The sequence below is a fragment of the Misgurnus anguillicaudatus genome, chromosome 12, assembly GCF_027580225.2.
Source record: "Misgurnus anguillicaudatus chromosome 12, ASM2758022v2, whole genome shotgun sequence".
In the NCBI taxonomy this organism is placed as follows: Eukaryota; Metazoa; Chordata; class Actinopteri; order Cypriniformes; family Cobitidae; genus Misgurnus; species Misgurnus anguillicaudatus.
Window position 1 is genome coordinate 23,964,191 of NC_073348.2, and position 18,662 is coordinate 23,982,852.

General features: G+C 36.6%; 1 protein-coding gene across 29 annotated transcripts in view; it reads left to right on the forward strand.

The window, feature by feature from the left end:
• LOC129447072 (protocadherin gamma-C5-like) overlaps positions 1–18,662 on the forward strand; it is a 159,588-nt gene that overhangs the window by 99,392 nt on the left and 41,534 nt on the right. For 2 of the 29 annotated variants that reach the window (XM_073874165.1, XM_073874184.1), the window contains exon 1: positions 1,839–4,974. The exons of 23 other annotated variants lie outside the window; for them this stretch is intronic. In XM_073874165.1, the coding sequence (XP_073730266.1) occupies positions 2,551–4,974 (2,424 nt within the window). In that variant the 5' untranslated portion in view covers positions 1,839–2,550. Of the gene's footprint in view, positions 1–1,838; positions 4,975–7,409; positions 10,158–10,998; positions 13,898–18,662 lie in introns of those variants that run through there. 4 more of the 29 variants (XM_073874166.1, XM_073874185.1, XM_073874175.1 and 1 more) reach the window with 4 other exon arrangements.

Genomic DNA, 18,662 nt, shown 5'->3' on the forward strand with positions numbered 1-18,662 from the left:
TATTATTTTTTTCAGTGTGTATCTTCTGTAAGTCATATATTTGTAAGGTTGGTCTGGACCATTCTTAGCTATAGCTACCTTATAACTGTTGACAGTTCACTTTGCTATTACTACCCACCACTGTGTAAAACAATTGTTTACATTTCAGTATACACAAATGTAATTCTGACATTGTAACATACAGAGTTTGGTTAAACTATAGCAGTGATACAGTGAATAGTTGTGCTAAATCAAAGACAACACTGTCCACAGATCCCATTAGTGTATGCGCATCTCATCCGTTAAATCTTAAGTTTCCTGGGTACCAGTGGTGTAGTTGTGGCTGGAGAAGTTGGTATACTCTTTTAATTTAAGCCTCCATTCTTTTTAAAGTGGCACAACTAAGGTTGGACACACTGTGATATATAAACAGTGACATGTAAACTATAGTCTTGCATAATTCGGTCACTTCAAAATGGGCTAATGTCATTTAACATCTCTGCTTGACCTCTCAGCGTAAGAATCGTTATACATGCTGGTTACCATGTAAGCTGCAATTCCCAAAAAGTTCACTATAACAGCAGTATACATTCACAAGCTTTTAGGTCTTCCAATCCGACTTTGTTGACACAAACTCAAAGGAGCTGCCTTGAAATTCAGCTGCTGGCACCTCTACTCTTTCTATAATTTTCACTGCCATATAGTAGCTTTTGATTATGTTTCACGTGTTGTGCTTTTATTGAGTAGGTCATCAAATAACAGAATTAGTGATTTTTACACACATAATGAAATAATGTGATTCGGGCCACGCGGCTGCTGGGCACTCCACCCTGGTTGTGGAATAAATGCAATCAATGGGGAACTGCTACACACAAAGCTCTACTGGGGAACATGCCCCCCATTTTTTTCTGACTTTTTTTGAAAGCCTGCTGCCTGTGCAACAGTTCTATACAAATTTCCTTTGCTTAACCCACTATTCCTACATTACAAACAGTGCAGGGATAGATAAACATGTATGTATTTAAAACTATTTAAGTAATATCTTCATCCTACTTAACATGAAGTATGAGCATTACTAACATTTTTGGATGCATTAGCATACAATGTGAAAAAAATGACAGTAGAGAGAATATTTTCTTGAACATTGGCATTTTACATTATACAATGATAAAAGTGATTATTAATAACGTATTTTTACAAAAATATGTTTACAATAACAATATTTCAACAAAGCTGTCATTTTTTGACTCAGTCATAAATACTACCAACTTTTTGTAGTGTCGTAACTAGATTTTCTCAGCAACAACGCAATTCTATAAACTTGACAGAGGTTTTCCTAAGATTTTTTTCTGTAATGTTTAAGACCTGACTGGGTGAGGATGTAGTTTGTCTTATCTCCCTTAATCTCATCTCTCCTTTCTGCTTCCCTTTCCCTGTTTTGCACAATACATTTTTGATGTCCATCTACAGGACAGGAGCCATGGTGATCGAGTCAAAATAAAATTATAATTATTATTTAGAAACTTTAGTTTTGTCATGTTTTCATAAGATAACTCAATTGCGTGGCGTCACCTGGACTTTTGTGCGCGGCTGCAGAAAAGAAACGCACAGACGAGCGCGGACTTGGATTACAGCAGATTTACACTGGGGCAAGTGTGGCGTGGGGCGATTTGAGGCATGATACGTTTAATATCATGGGCATGATATAACATTTTCAGAGTCGGATTTAGTTTGCGATTTAGATAATTTTGTAAAATATATATATATAATATATATATATATATATATATATATATATATATATATATATATATATATATATATATATATATATATATATATATACCATCTTGTAAAAATTATCCAAATGGCAAACTAAAGTCCTGTTAATGCAATGTTAACTATTTCTGAACTGCTGCTTTTATAAAGAAAATTGCTATCTCGCATAACGCCGTGAAGTAGCCGCTGCATAAAGAGTAGATTGATGAGCGATCAGTATCAACCAATTCAGCACCACCGCCACCATGGACAGCACCTGGTCACGTCGTACATACACATTACGCCTTAAGCAACCTGCTAAGGTATAGTTCATGGGCTGTTGGAGTATCAGGTGTAAAACAGGGTGGGTTTAGGTCAGAGCACTAACAAAAAATACAGTGACATTATACTGAATATTTAACGTGTACATTGCTCTTGATTACGTTTGTCCTATGCAGTATAATAATCATCCAAACATTTTTGTGGCTTTTTATTCATATCACTCTTGCTAATGCTGAGGTTTTGCGTATTAAAATCTTTCATAATGTGTGTAAAAAAAGTTATTATTCTGCACTGCTATATTTCGACTCTAAGTGCCGCTGTTCAACCTTTTATCCTTTTAGTGTCGTTGTTATCCATCCCTTTTAACAAGACCCGTAGCAGTAGCATAATTCAGACATCATCAACGGGGACACTGGATGCTACATAACAGACAGACAAATCGCGTTCTATCTTCGTCTCCACATCCGGAAGAGGCATTTTTATTTAAATTTATTAAGAAATTCTATATAATCTATCATAGATTTTTTTGTAATGCCTCTGCTCAATCTCTGTGGGATAAAAATGGAGTCCGGAAGAAAAGGCTGGGTGTATTGTTGGCTATTCTACACAGTATGCGCGCTTTCTTTATTTGCGACTGAAGTGACTGGACAGATTCGTTATTCAATACCTGAGGAAATGGCAGTGGGCTCGATTGTTGGAAATATCGCCTCGGACCTTGGACTTGAAACGAAAAGACTGATTTCAGGCAAAGCGCGTGTGTTTACCGCGGAGAGCAGTGAGTACATTGGACTGGACAAAGAGAACGGACATCTGGTTATTAAGAATAAAATAGACAGAGAGGAATTATGTGGAGAGATATCCGCCTGTAGTGTCAGTTTTAATGTTATTTTAGAAAACCCGATGGAGCTTTTCCGCGTTACAGTTGACATACAAGACATCAATGATAACAGCCCCGTATTTCCGAAATCTAAATTAGATCAAGAAATTAATGAATTAGCGGTACCGGGTGCGCGCTTTCCGTTAGAGAGCGCAATAGATTTAGACGTGGGAGTGAATACACTACAGAAATATACTCTTCATCCCACCGATCATTTTAAACTGAACGTTCAGAATGCTGAAGATGGTAGCAAAAACGTCGAGATGATTCTTCATTCTCCATTAGACAGAGAAAAAGAAAAACATCATAATTTAATACTGACGGCTTTCGATGGTGGAAAACCACAAAGATCTGCGACTGTGCAGATAAATATTGTTGTTCTTGATGTCAATGATAATGCTCCTGTGTTTACCCGGTCATCTTACAAGGCATCCGTTGTTGAAAATGCTGTTAAAAATACAGTCGTTGAAACAGTAAGTGCGACAGATGCTGACGAGTCAAGTGATGGTTTACAGTATTATTTTGAGCACGTGACCTCTGCAGTTAAAGCTTTGTTCTCCATTGACGCGGATTCTGGTGAGGTTAGAGTTATAGGTGACATAGATTATGAAATACACAAGCAGTTTAAAATCAAAGTCAAAGCTAAAGATCAAGGCGGTTTAACTGACTCGAGTGAGATCATTATTGATGTCATTGACGTAAATGATAACACACCAAAAATTACAATAATGTCTTTAAGCAGTACTGTATCTGAAGATGCAGCACCTGGCACTGTTATAGCAATGTTAAATGTTCAAGATCTAGACTCAGGTGAAAACAGTAAGATTTCTTGCTCTATTGATCTGAACTCTCCATTTAAAATCATATCCTCAATAACAAATCATTACAACCTGGTGACAGATTCAGAATTAGACAGGGAACAGACAGCAGAGTATAATATCACTATAACTGCTGTTGATGGAGGTAACCCAGCTCTGTCAAGTAAAGAGATTTTGAGACTGAAGATATCTGATGTGAATGATCACGCACCTCAGTTTGAGCAGGAATCATATAATGCTTTTATAGCTGAAAATAACCCACCATCTACAACTATTCTGTCTGTGAAAGCAGAGGACATGGACTGGGGGCAAAATGCAAAGATTTCTTATTTCCTTATTGATGGAGATTTAAATGGATCACCTCTTTCATCTTACATTTCCATAAATTCAGAAAGTGGTGTGATATATGCAGTAAAATCTTTTGATTATGAACAACTGAAATCATTCAAAATGCAAGTTAAAGCTCAAGATGGAGGCTCACCGCCTTTATCCAACAATGTGACTCTTAACATCTTCATTCAAGATCAGAATGACAACGCTCCTCAGGTTCTGTATCCTGTACAAACTGGTGGTTCTGTGGTGGCTGAGATTGTGCCTCGTTCTGCAGATGTTGGTTATCTCGTCACTAAAGTGGTGGCTGTTGATGTGGACTCTGGACAGAATTCGTGGCTCTCATATAAACTACAGAAAGCTACAGACAGAGCGCTGTTTGAAGTGGGTTTACAGAATGGAGAAATAAGAACTGTGCGACAGGTGACTGATAAAGATGCTGTGAAACAAAAACTCACTGTTGTTGTTGAAGATAACGGACAGCCGTCACGCTCAGCTGTGGTCTCCATTAATGTGGCAGTTGCTGATAATTTTCCTGAAGTGCTTTCAGAATTCACAGACTTTACTCATGAAAAGGAATACAACAACGATCTGACTTTTTATTTAATTTTGGCTCTTGCAGTAGTTTCACTGCTCTTTATAGTTTCAATTATTGCAATCATTTCCGTGAAAATCTACAGATGGAGGCAAAATAAGTTATTTTATAAATCTGGAGCAAATCTACCTGTAATTCCATATTACCCACCAGTTTATGCGGACGGCACATTACAGCATGTGTATAATTATGAAATGTGCGGCACCACTGACTCAAGGATGAGTGACGTGAAGTTTGTCAGGCCCTACAGTCAGAACACACTCGTGAGCCAGAGTCATATCGGGACAGTACAGAGAGAACAGAAGATACAAGAGAATGATGACATAAATTCAGAGGTGAGATGTTTAATTGACCCTTCTTTCATTATTCGGGAAACAAAAAGTCATTAGGCTGTTTTGTTTTCTTTTTCTAAGCATTTTTAAGAAAGGGCTGTTGAGTGAGTGGACCCTGGGGTGACGAAATCAGACACATTAGTACATGTATTGTACATATAGTCAAAAGTAGTTTGCTGAGTTATTACAGGTCAAAGAAACTATTTTGTAGAATTTTAAAATGGGGCCAAACCTCACTGATGCTAAAAATGGCAACACAATACATTAGGAGACAGGTGTAAATTATTATTGTATCTTCTGGGAAGCATGTATATATCTTAGGGCGTTGCTAAATTAATAAATCATATCTAAAACCATAATAATAACAACTGACACAAAGCATCCTGTTCACAAGTTTAAATTACACTTTGCTCTTAAAGGGACACTTCACCCATTTGCATTAAGCTATGTATAGTTAGAACCCCAGTCATGTTTTTGAATGGTCATGCATCATTTTCTCAGTTGCCGCTGAAACAGGAGAAATACAGGTTTCAGTGTTGCACTGCCTTCTTTCAATGGTGTAAAAATCATAATTTTGCATCATTGAAAGAAGGAAGTCCAATATCTTTGTTGAGGGAGTGAGACTACAAACACCCCTTTTCCCGCTCAAATAGGCAATTTGTTGACACAAACTCAAAGGAGCAGCCTTAAGATTCAGCTGCTGGCGTACTTCTTTCTGTAATTTTCACTGCCATATAGTAGTTTTGATTATGTTTCACGTGTTGTGCTTTTATTGAGTAGGTCATCTAATAACAGAATTAGTGATTTTTACACAAATAATGAAATAATGTGATTCGGGCCACGCGGCTGCTGGGCACTCCACCCTGGTTGTGGAATAACAAATTTCCTTTGCTAAACCCACTATTCCTACATTACAAAAAGTACACGGAAAGAAAAACGTATTTGTATTTAAAATTATTTAAGTATTATCTTTAATCATACTTAACATGAAGTATGAGCATTACTAACATTTTTGGAGGCAGAAATAGCATAAAATTTGAAAATAATGACAGTAGAGAAAATATTTTCTTGAACATTGGCATTTTACAATGATAAAAATGATTAATGACGTCTTTTTACAAAAATATTTTTACAATAACAATATTTCAAGAAACCAGTCATTTTTTGACTCGGTCATAAATACTGCCAACTGTTTGTAGTGTTATAACTAAATATTAATTTCATATCTGAAAATTCAGAACAGTATAACACATACACTGTCAGAAATAAAGGTACAAAACTGTACCTTTTCTGTCATTGAGGCTGTACTCTAAGTCAGTGGTTCCCAAACTTTTTCAGCGTGCGGCCCCTCTTGTGTACGGTGCTTAACGACCTACATTGTTAGAAAAAAGTCAAAATATGTACCCTAGCTGTCAGTGGGGCAGCACCCTTTAAAAAAGTAATTGTATGGACTGTTAGGTACAGATATGTAAACATTTAGTACCAATTAATATGTACCTTTGAGATACTAATGTGTTATTTTGAGGTACTAATGAGCTCTCTTTGATCCCAGTATGTACTTCTGAGGTACTTAAATGAAATCCTTAGGTGCAAAGCTGTACTTTTCGAAAGGGTACAGCCCCAGTGAATGAGTGTACCTGTTGATTTTCTCAGCAACAACGCAATTTTATAGACTTCACAGAGGTTTTCCTGAGATTTTTCTGTAATGTTTGAGACCTGACGTAGTTTGTCTTACCTCCCTCAAACTCATCTCTCCTTTCTGCTTCCCTTTCGCTGTTTTGCACCATACATTTTGATGCCCATCTACAGGACAGGAGCCATGGTGATCGAGTCAAAATAAAATTATAATTATTATTTAGAAACTTTAGTTTTGTCATGTTTTCATAAGTTGCTGCAGAAAGGAAACGCACAGACGCGCGCGGACTTACAATGGGGCAAGTGTGGCGTGGGGCGATTTGAGGCATGATACGTTTAATATCATGGGCATGATATAACATTTTCAGAGTTGGATTTAGTTTGCGATTTAGATTATTTTGTAAAAAATATATACCATATTGTAATCCAAATTGCAAACTAAAGTCCTTACAATGTTAACTATTTCTGAACGGCTGCTTTTATAAAGACAATTGCTATCTCGCATAACGCCGTGAAGTAGCCGCTGCATAAAGAGTAGATTGATGAGCGATCAGTATCAACCAATTCAGCACCACCGCCACCATGGACAGCACCTGGTCACGTCGTACATACACATTACGCCTTAAGCAACCTGCTAAGGTATAGTTCATGGGCTGTTGGAGTATCAGATGTAAAACAGGGTGGGTTTAGGTCAGAGCACTAACAAAAAAATACAGTGACATTATACTGAATATTTACCGTGTACATTGCTCTTGATTACGTTTGTCCTATGTAGTATAATAATCATCCAAACATTTTTGTGGCTTTTTTATTCATATCACTCTTGCTAATGCTGAGGTTTTGCGTATTAAAATCGTTCATAATGTGTATAAAAAAGTTATTATTCTGCACTGCTCTATTTTGACTCTAAGTGCCGCTGTTCAACCTTGTATCCTTATAGTGTCGTTGTTATCCATCCCTTCTAACAAAACCCGAAGCAGTAGCATAATTCAGACATCATCAACGGGGACGCTGGATGCTACATAACAGACAGACAAATCGCGTTATATCTTCGTCTCCACATCCGGAAGAGGCATTTTTATTTAAATTTATTTAAAAATTCTATATATTCTATCATTAATTGTGTTGTAATGCCTCTGCTCAATCTCTGTGGGATAAAAATGGAGTCCGGAGGAAAAGGCTGGGTGTATTGTTGGCTATTCTACACAGTATGCGCGCTTTCTTTATTTGCGACTGAAGTGACTGGACAGATTCGTTATTCTATACCCGAGGAAATGGCAGTGGGCTCGATTGTTGGAAATATCGCCTCGGACCTTGGACTTGAAACGAAAAGACTGATTTCAGGGAAAGCTCGTGTGTTTACCGCGGATAGCAGTGAGTACATTGGACTGGACAAAGAGAACGGACATCTGGTTATTAAGAATAAAATAGACAGAGAGGAATTATGTGGAGAGATATCCGCCTGTAGTTTCAGTTTTGATATTATTTTGGATAACCCAATGGAGCTTCATCGTGTTACAGTTGACATACAAGACATCAATGATAACAGCCCCGTATTTCCGAAATCTAAATTAGATCAAGAAATTAATGAATTAGCGGTATCGGGCGCGCGCTTCCCATTGGAGAGCGCAATAGATTTAGACGTGGGAGTGAATACACTACAGAAATATACTCTTCATCCCACCGATCATTTTAAACTAAATGTGCAGAATGCTGAAGATGGTAGCAAAAACGTCGAGATGATTCTTCATTCTCCATTAGACAGAGAGAAAGAAAAGCATCATAAATTAATACTGACGGCTTTCGATGGTGGAAAACCACAAAGATCTGCGACTGTGCAGATAAATATTATTGTTCTTGATGGCAATGACAATGCGCCCGTGTTTAGCAAATCGCCATATAAAGCATCAGTGATCGAAAATGCAGCTAAAGGTACAGTCGTTACAACAGTGAGTGCGACAGATGCTGACGAGTCAAGTGGTGTACAGTATTATTTTGAGCACGCGACCTCTGCAGTTAAAGCTTTGTTCTCCATTGACGCGGATTCTGGTGAGGTTAGAGTTATAGGTGACATAGATTATGAAAAACACAAACAGTTCAAAATCAAAGTCAAAGCTAAAGATCACGGAGATTTGACTGACTTGAGCGACATAATTATTGATGTCATTGATGTAAACGACAACATTCCAAAAATTACAATAATGTCTTTCACCAGTTCTCTATCTGAAGATGCAGCACCTGGCACTGTTATAGCAATGTTAAACGTTCAAGATCTAGACTCAGGAGACAACAGTAAGATTTCTTGCTCTATAGATCTGAACTCTCCATTTAAAATAGTATCCTCGTTGACTAATTATTACAACCTGGTGACAGATTCAGAATTAGACAGGGAACAGACAGCAGAGTATAATATCACTATAACCGCTGTTGATGGAGGTAACCCAGCTCTGTCAAGTAAAGAGATTTTGAGACTGAAGATATCTGATGTGAATGATCACGCACCTCAGTTTGAGCAGGAATCATATAATGCTTTTATAGCTGAAAATAACCCACCATCTACAACTATTCTGTCTGTGAAAGCAGAGGACATGGACTCAGGGCCAAATGCAAAGATTTCCTATTTCCTTATTGATGGAGATTTGAACGGATCACCTCTGTCATCTTACATTTCCATAAATTCAGAAAGTGGTGTGATCTATGCAGTGAAATCTTTTGATTATGAACAACTGAAATCATTCAAAATGCAAGTTAAAGCTCAAGATGGAGGCTCACCGCCTTTATCCAACAATGTGACTCTTAACATCTTCATTCAAGATCAGAATGACAACGCTCCTCAGGTTCTGTATCCTGTACAAACTGGTGGTTCTGTGGTGGCTGAGATTGTGCCTCGTTCTGCAGATGTTGGTTATCTCGTCACTAAAGTTGTGGCTGTTGATGTGGACTCTGGACAGAATTCGTGGCTCTCATATAAACTACAGAAAGCTACAGACAGAGCGCTGTTTGAAGTGGGTTTACAGAATGGAGAAATAAGAACTGTGCGACAGGTGACTGATAAAGATGCTGTGAAACAAAAACTCACTGTTGTTGTTGAAGATAACGGACAGCCCTCACGCTCAGCTGTGGTCTCCATTAATGTGGCAGTTGCTGATAATTTTCCTGAAGTGCTTTCAGAATTCACAGACTTTACTCATGAAAAGGAATACAACAACGATCTGACTTTTTATTTAATTTTGGCTCTTGCAGTAGTTTCACTGCTCTTTATAGTCTCAATTATTGCAATAATTTCCGTGAAAATCTACAGATGGAGGCAAAATAAGTTATTTTATAAATCTGGAGCAAATCTACCTGTAATTCCATATTATCCACCAGTTTATGCGGACGGCACATTACAGCATGTATATAATTATGAAATGTGCGGCACCACTGACTCAAGGATGAGTGATGTAAAGTTTGTCAGGCCCTACAGTCAGAACACACTCATGAGCCAAAGTCATATCGGGACAGTACAGAGAGAACAGAAGATACAAGAGAATGATGACATTAATTCAGAGGTGAGAACTTTAAATGACTCTGTTTTGATAATTCAAAAACATCTCAGATTTTTTTCTGAGGATTATTAAGGAAAGGCTGTTAGAGATGTGTGCTCTTTGGTGTTGCTCAGTGACAAAACCAGACACATTAGTTCAGGCACTTATAAGTAAAAGTAGTTAGTTTTTTTCACATGCAACAATTAACTGTTTTATTAAATGTTAAACAAAAATGTTGCAAACACTCACTGATGGGAAACATGATACCTTAGGAGCCAGGTGTTTGTAAACTTTTAAAGAGGATGACATGTGTAAATTGTTGTTATTCTGTCTTCTGAGAAACATGTAAATATAGTGTGAAGGGCATTGATCAACAAAGATCTTGAATCAAAATTATAACAATTGACACAGAGCATCCAGCTCAGAGTTTTAAATACAGATTGCTTTTAATAAGTTGTGATGCCTTCTTGAGCATATGAATGTTTGCTGTGTATTAGATCCTCAGAGTGTCTCAGTATGAAACAATACATTTTAACATCATACTGTAGGAAATGGCTTGGATATGCTGAAGTGCAGGACCTAACATATTTGTCTGGTGAACATTGAGCTGTTTAATGGCTCAAGACAAACAAAGCACTCATGAACAACTATCACAAAACATAAAAATTTATTATGATTATCTGCGTAAAATCACATTCTGTTATTGTGAGTCTCAGACAATATGTAAAAATCAGTTATGTGAAATATCTTGTTCAAAGCAAATCTTAAAAAAAAAATACTTTTATAATTAATAATTGTTTTAAAAAATTAACATTTTGCAGATTCTGCAAAGTATGTATGCATGTGACTTAGAAGAAGTAAGTGTTTGTGTATAAACATGGTGGTTAGGTCAGAGCACTAGCAAAAAGACCTGATACTGAACAATTACAATATACATTACATTTTGTCATGCTTGTGTAGCCTAAGAATAGTATAATAATCATACACAACATTTTTGTTACTTTTTATTCATATTACTCATGCTTATGCTGAGGTTTGCACGCTACATACAATGTTTACCTTTTTTAGATCTTTTATAATTTGTTTAAAATAAGTGATAATTCTGCACTGCTATATTTCGACTCTAAGTGCCGCTATTCAACCTTTGTATCCTTATGGTGGCGTTGTTATCCATCCCTTTAACAAAACCCGTAGCATGATTCATACATTATCAACGGCGACACTGGATGCTACATAGAGACGAACACATCGCTTTTCAACTTCGTCTCCAGATTCATTAAACCCGGATGAAACAGTTTGGTTGAAATATTTTATATAATTCATCATATATCTTGTTTTCATTGCCTCTGCTCCATCTTTGTTGTGCAAAAATGGAGTCCGGAGGAAAAGGCTGGGTGTATGGTTCGCTATTCTATGCAATGTGCGTGCTTTCTTTATTTGCGACTGAAGTGACTGGACAGATTCGTTATTCAATACCCGAGGAAATGGCAGTGGGCTCGATTGTTGGAAATATCGCCTCGGACCTTGGACTTGAACTGAAAAGACTGATTTCAGGCAAAGCGCGCGTGTTTACCCCGGATAGCAGTGAGTACATTGGACTGGACAAAGAGAACGGACATCTGGTTATTAAGAATAAAATAGACAGAGAGGAATTATGTGGAGAGATATCCGCCTGTAGTCTCAGTTTTGATGTTATTTTGGATAATCCGATAGTGTTTTATCGCGTTACAGTTGATATACAAGACATCAATGATAACAGCCCCGTATTTCCGAAATCTAAACTAGATCAAGAAATTAATGAATTAGCGGTACTGGGTGCGCGCTTTCCATTAGAGAGCGCAGTAGATGCAGACGTGGGAGTGAATACACTACAGAAATATACTCTTCATCCCACCGATCATTTTAAACTAAATGTTCAGAGCGGTGCTGGTGGTAGCAAACACGTCGAAATGATTCTTCATTCTCAATTAGACAGAGAAAAACAGAAATATCATAATTTAATCCTAACGGCTTTTGATGGTGGTAAACCACAAAGATCTGCGACTGTGCAGATAAATATTGTTGTTCTTGATGTAAATGACAATGCGCCTGTGTTTAGCCAATCGTCATATAAAACATCAGTTGTTGAAAATGCAGCTAAAGGTACAGTCGTTACAACAGTAAGTGCGACAGATGCTGACGAGTCAAGTGATGGTGTTCAGTATTATTTTGATCACGCGACCTCTGCAGTTAAAGCTTTGTTCTCCATTGACGCGGATTCTGGTGAGGTTAGAGTTATAGGTGACATAGATTATGAAAAACACAAACAGTTTACATTTAAAGTCAAAGCTAAAGATCAAGGCGGATTGACTGACTCGAGTGAGATCATTATTGATGTCATTGATGTAAATGATAACAAACCAAAAATTACAATAATGTCTTTCTCCAGTTCTGTATCTGAAGATGCAGCTCCTGGCACTGTTATAGCAATGTTAAATGTTCAAGATCTAGACTCAGGTGACAACAGTAAGATTTCTTGCTCTATTGATCTGAACTCTCCATTTAAAATCGTATCCTCATTGACTAATTATTACAACCTGGTGACAGATTCAGAATTAGACAGGGAACAGACAGCAGAGTATAATATCACTATAACTGCTGTTGATGGAGGTAACCCAGCTCTGTCAAGTAAAGAGATTTTGAGACTGAAGATATCTGATGTGAATGATCACGCACCTCAGTTTGAGCAGGAATCATATAATGCTTTTATAGCTGAAAATAACCCACCATCTACAACTATTCTGTCTGTGAAAGCAGAGGACATGGACTGGGGGCAAAATGCCAAGATTTCTTATTTCCTTATTGATGGAGATTTAAATGGATCACCTCTGTCATCTTACATTTCCATAAATTCAGAGAGTGGTGTGATCTATGCAGTAAAATCTTTTGATTATGAACAACTGAAATCATTCAAAATGCAAGTTAAAGCTCAAGATGGAGGCTCACCGCCTTTATCCAACAATGTGACTCTTAACATCTTCATTCAAGATCAGAATGACAACGCTCCTCAGGTTCTGTATCCTGTACAAACTGGTGGTTCTGTGGTGGCTGAGATTGTGCCTCGTTCTGCAGATGTTGGTTATCTCGTCACTAAAGTGGTGGCTGTTGATGTGGACTCTGGACAGAATTCGTGGCTCTCATATAAACTACAGAAAGCTACAGACAGAGCGCTGTTTGAAGTGGGTTTACAGAATGGAGAAATAAGAACTGTTCGACAGGTGACTGATAAAGATGCTGTGAAACAAAAACTCACTGTTGTTGTTGAAGATAACGGACAGCCCTCACGCTCAGCTGTGGTCTCCATTAATGTGGCAGTTGCTGATAATTTTCCTGAAGTGCTCTCAGAATTCACAGACTTTACTCATGAAAAGGAATACAACAACGATCTGACTTTTTATTTAATTTTGGCTCTTGCAGTAGTTTCACTGCTCTTTATAGTTTCAATTATTGCAATCATTTCTGTGAAAATCTACAGATGGAGGCAAAATAAGTTATTTTATAAATCTGGAGCAAATCTACCTGTAATTCCATATTACCCACCAGTTTATGCTGACGGCACATTACAGCATGTGTATAATTATGAAATGTGCGGCACCACTGACTCAAGGATGAGTGATGTGAAGTTTGTCAGGCCCTACAGTCAGAACACACTCGTGAGCCAGAGTCATATGGGGACAGTACAGAGAGAACAGAATGAACAGAAGATTGATGACATGATTTTAGAGGTGAGATTGACTTTAACTGGCTTGTCGTAGAAGAAAGAGTTTGCTAAAATCTATAATTTTCTATTCCTTTATTTATTTATTTTTTATTTTTGTATGTGTCTTATGCACATTACTTGCTTCACCTTCTGTTTTAGTGTATTATCAGGAACTATCAATACAGACTTTCAAACCTTCTTTACTGTTAACTTTAGAAACAATTAAGAATTTTGTATTTTAGTATCGATTTAGAATTTAGTAACATGGAATGCTACAATATATTGTAATGACAAAGAATGTTTGCAAATCTGTATTGATATACTTCCTTGTTAATTTAATAACTTAATTAATACACATCTTAAAACAGGAAGGAAAACTTTAGTTCCTTACAGATGTTAGTGTTAGTTCATGTTCCCCCTACAGAGACGGAGAGAGAGAAGGCTCAAACGCTACACAATATTAATACAGCTTTTACTGGTACTTTTTCTTGTACAAATGATCTTGCATAGGTTCATATTAAGTCATGGCTCAGAGATTGGCTAGTTTATGTGTTCGCAGTGTAGGAGTCTGTTACTGTCAAATGTTTTCTAGAAGGAATTTGCCTGATAGATCAAATTCTTTTTAGTTTTGCCTGCGTCATTTAGTAATTTTACCAAATCCTACTGTCCAGCTGAATTGCCCCATACCATGAGACCACTTTCTGTCATTTAAAATAAAACAAATGAAAAAAATCATCCTCATTTAAAACATAAAACCTGTGTCAATCTCTTATTAAGGTTTAGCATTATATCGTACATATTCAATACAAAGTTTTACTGTTTGGCTTTTTTCATACCGTCAAAGCAGTCTCTTTGTCTTCATGTCCCGATTGGAAACTCAGCACAGTGAGCTCTTGTCCATTAAGATGTTAGTATAAAGACTCTTACAGTCACTACACCACAACTGCAGGGTCTATACATGAGAGAGAAACTAGCAAAACCCCTGCATCAGTCTATAGCTGCCTTAATTTAGTTACTCATTGTATAAATTTACTGTAAAAATGTATATACTGTACCCAAATCATCCGGCAGATAAATAAAGAGGACATAAGCATATGTATTGTATTGTACATCTGTGAATACATGACAAAACAAACAGTCTGGTAGTGGGATCTTTGCAGATATCTGAAGCATCATTTAGTACCAAATCTGTGTCACGGTCAAAACACTAATCCTCTCTTTCTCTCTGAGGTCTATAGCCTGCTCATAAATATGTCATTTATTTTAGGAAATGTGGAGTGTGAGTCTGAAAGATCCCTCTATGTTCTTTACTGTATTGCATTTATAAATCTTCAGTGTTGTTGATAAAAAAAAATTAGGGTTTAAAATGATAGCTAAGGTCTCCAATAAAGACTGTGTCAAATGCAGAATTACATATTTTTAGTCATAATGAGACTATGAGATGTTTTCTTTTATAAAATTGTGTCTTACTACTTAGTGATAGTTGCAAATGGCCTACAACAACATTTGGATGGTTAAGCTAGAATCACAGGATGTTGCAGCTCTGAGCTGCTGGTGTTGACACTCATGCAGGGGGAGGAAGGAGGGGCTTTCTCTCTCTGCAGTGAGATTCTTTGTCCTGTATTTGCCTTCTCAAATCTGCCTGTGTCTCTGCAAATGTACCAGGGATTGCACAGAAACATTAATAGGTTACATATGCCTTTATGAAGCTTGTAAATGCGCTTTGTCAAATCTTATTAATTTTGATCTTTTTTTATTAGCTCATATTTGTAGATTTTAGATATTTGGAACATACCTAAATGTTTGTACATGTTTAAAAGAAAAATGAGTATTTGTCTGTATTCATCACTTTGCTTGGAGAGGTTGAACAGCCTACACCACCTACATATATGCATGTCGATACTTTCTTTCTCATGTAACACATTCACACTACTCCCTTGACAATGTGTGTTTCCATGACAACAAGCAGAGTCACAGACGATTCCATTTACTTGTTAGAGGGGCATGGTGGGCTTTCCCATTTTATGCTGAGGAGAGTCAAGGATTCAATAAATGTGCTTTTATATCTTACTGCTTCTCCCATGCTCCCTCTTGTGCTCAGTAGGGGAGTAAGACATATCAGTTTGTTTGTTTTTTAAGTAGTTCATTTTGCAAAATTACCACTGGTAAAATAATTGATTTTGGTTTTATGATTACATATTCACAGATATAAATATTCCTTCAAATGCAGCAGTTATAAAAGAAAGAAAAACACTTCCTGCTTCCAAAAGTTTACTGTGCATCATATTATATGATATATTTAATACACTGTTATTCAAATGTGTTTCTGAATGAAACAATATATTCATATATTAGGTGAATACAGCAATATAATCAGAATACTAACCATATTTTTTCTTCTCTTTTGTCATGCACATCCTACCTCTGTTTTCTGCTAACAAGGTAAGAGCAAATTATTTTTATTATTAGTTTATGTATTCAATAAATGTGCTAATTTAAAGAGGTCAGCACTCACCTCTGCAGGTGCATTGTTTTAATTATTGGCCAACTAAACAATTACAAAGTATTTTTATTATGCATTTGTTAAATCACATTACATTAGTAATCCATGCTACTGTCCATGTGTTTACATAAAAATGTATTTTTATCATATCATGATGGGGGCCTTTTACTTTTAAGTGTTTTTAAATCAAAACACACTACTTTAATTTTGATACAAAAATATTTTTTTACATATACTTCTACTAAATGAAATGTATGTCATGAGAATGGATCAATATTTATTGTTATCATACTTTGTGAAAAGAAGCCCATTTGTTCAATGTGTTAACGAGATTTAAAACAATATTAAGATTATACAAGGTCCATTACAAACTGGCACTCCAAGAGAAAAACAAATTGTTAAAACAAACTATTGCTTTTTTAACCTTAAGTTGGTTTACAGTAATTTACCAAGAAACCTAAATTAACACTGTAAACTTCTTAAACATAACTATTGTATTAACAAATCTCTTAACTGCATTGGAGTTGTTTTTCAAATGATGTATACAACTTTCTGTCAAAAATGATCAGAATTATAATGCAGAGTTCAAGGTAAGTGCATCTTTTTGTTCGAGACATTTTGAGGAATGTGGGATAAAAAAAATCACGTTTTCATCTGCTTCAAACTAATTTCATAAGACATGCAATATATTTGACCATAAGATTTATTTAGCAACACGATAAAACTGCCTGTACTGTACTGTAGCAAGAATTGAGAGCATGTAAATTTCCATGTCTCTCTCTCATAAGAGAACACTCGAGTGTAGGTGCTGAATCTGGCCGCCTGTGTGGCGCTGTTCACCCGCGTGGTGCTGAAATGCTCAGATCACTCTGCAGCTGCTCGTCTGTAATCTCTCCTCTCCCTCGCTCATGTTTGGGTCCTTTGTTGCAACAGAATCATGCAGTATTGTACTGATACATATACATTTTAGTAATAGCCTACGACAATAATTGTAATGCCATTGCTTTAAAAAAAAAAAATAATGCTTTGATTAGTAATTACAGCCCATAAATGAATTTAATGCAGATATTAAAATGAAGAAGGATAATTTAGCCTTCAGCTATATCCCCCCACTCACACATTGTCAAACACTGCGGAGAGTGCAGCGCTTCTCTTTGTTGCCACATGACGGCACATTTTAAAAAAAACAATTCTTTCTGAAAACAATACATCTCTCTATAGTATTAAAACAAGTGCAACGATAAAAATAATTACGACATATTAATAATAATTATTATTATTAAATATTATTAATAATTGTATTAAATTATTAATTTAACAACTAGACCTCTTAATCTCTTTCCTTTCCCTTTTATTTCTCTTATGGCGCCTTTAAGATATTCAGAGTGCTGGATTGGCTAAAGTGAGACACACAGTCGACCAATGAGAATAAGACTTGGACAAAGAGATCCACTCCCTCCCCACAGTTGTTCCTTCTGAGCTCTGAGCATAGAGAAAGCGTGATTTAGGCTACTCATTTTTTTTAACAAAAGGACCACTCGCGCTAAATGGAAATGTCATGGATATACTGTTTAAAAATATGTCGTTGTAAATATTTTGAATGTTTGGATAAAACGTCAAGAGCTTGAATGTAGCGATGATGGAATCTCTATTTCTGAAGAGGAGAATTTGGTGGTGCTGTGCCTTTATTCTTCTTTGGAGTACAACAGAAGCGCAGATTCGATACACAATTCCAGAAGAGCTACGCGAAGGATCAGTGGTAGGAAATATCGCTAAAGACCTCAGTTTGGATGTATCTAAGATAATAGATCGTAAACTGCAAATAGCATCTGAGACTGGTAAGCAATATTTCGTCGTGGATGTGGAAAGGGGGATTCTTATTGTAAATGAGAGAATTGATAGAGAGGATTTATGTGGATATAATGTCCCGTGTGTTTTGCCTCTTCAAGCTGTTTTAGAAAATCCTCTGCAGATGCATAGAGTTGAGATTGAAGTACAAGATATTAACGACAATACGCCCAATTTTAAATCTAATGAGCGTATATTGAATATTCCAGAATCTATTAATTCAGGCGCCAAGTTCCTCCTAGAGAGCGCAATTGACTCGGACGTGCAGGCAAACTCGTTAAAATCATACAGCCTGAGCAATAATGATAATTTTATTTTAAATGTAAAAACTCAAGATGGAGTTAAAATTCCTGAGTTAGTACTGAAGCAGTCTCTTGACCGAGAAAAGCAGCCAGTTCATAAATTAATATTAACGGCATCTGACGGAGGAAATCCAGTG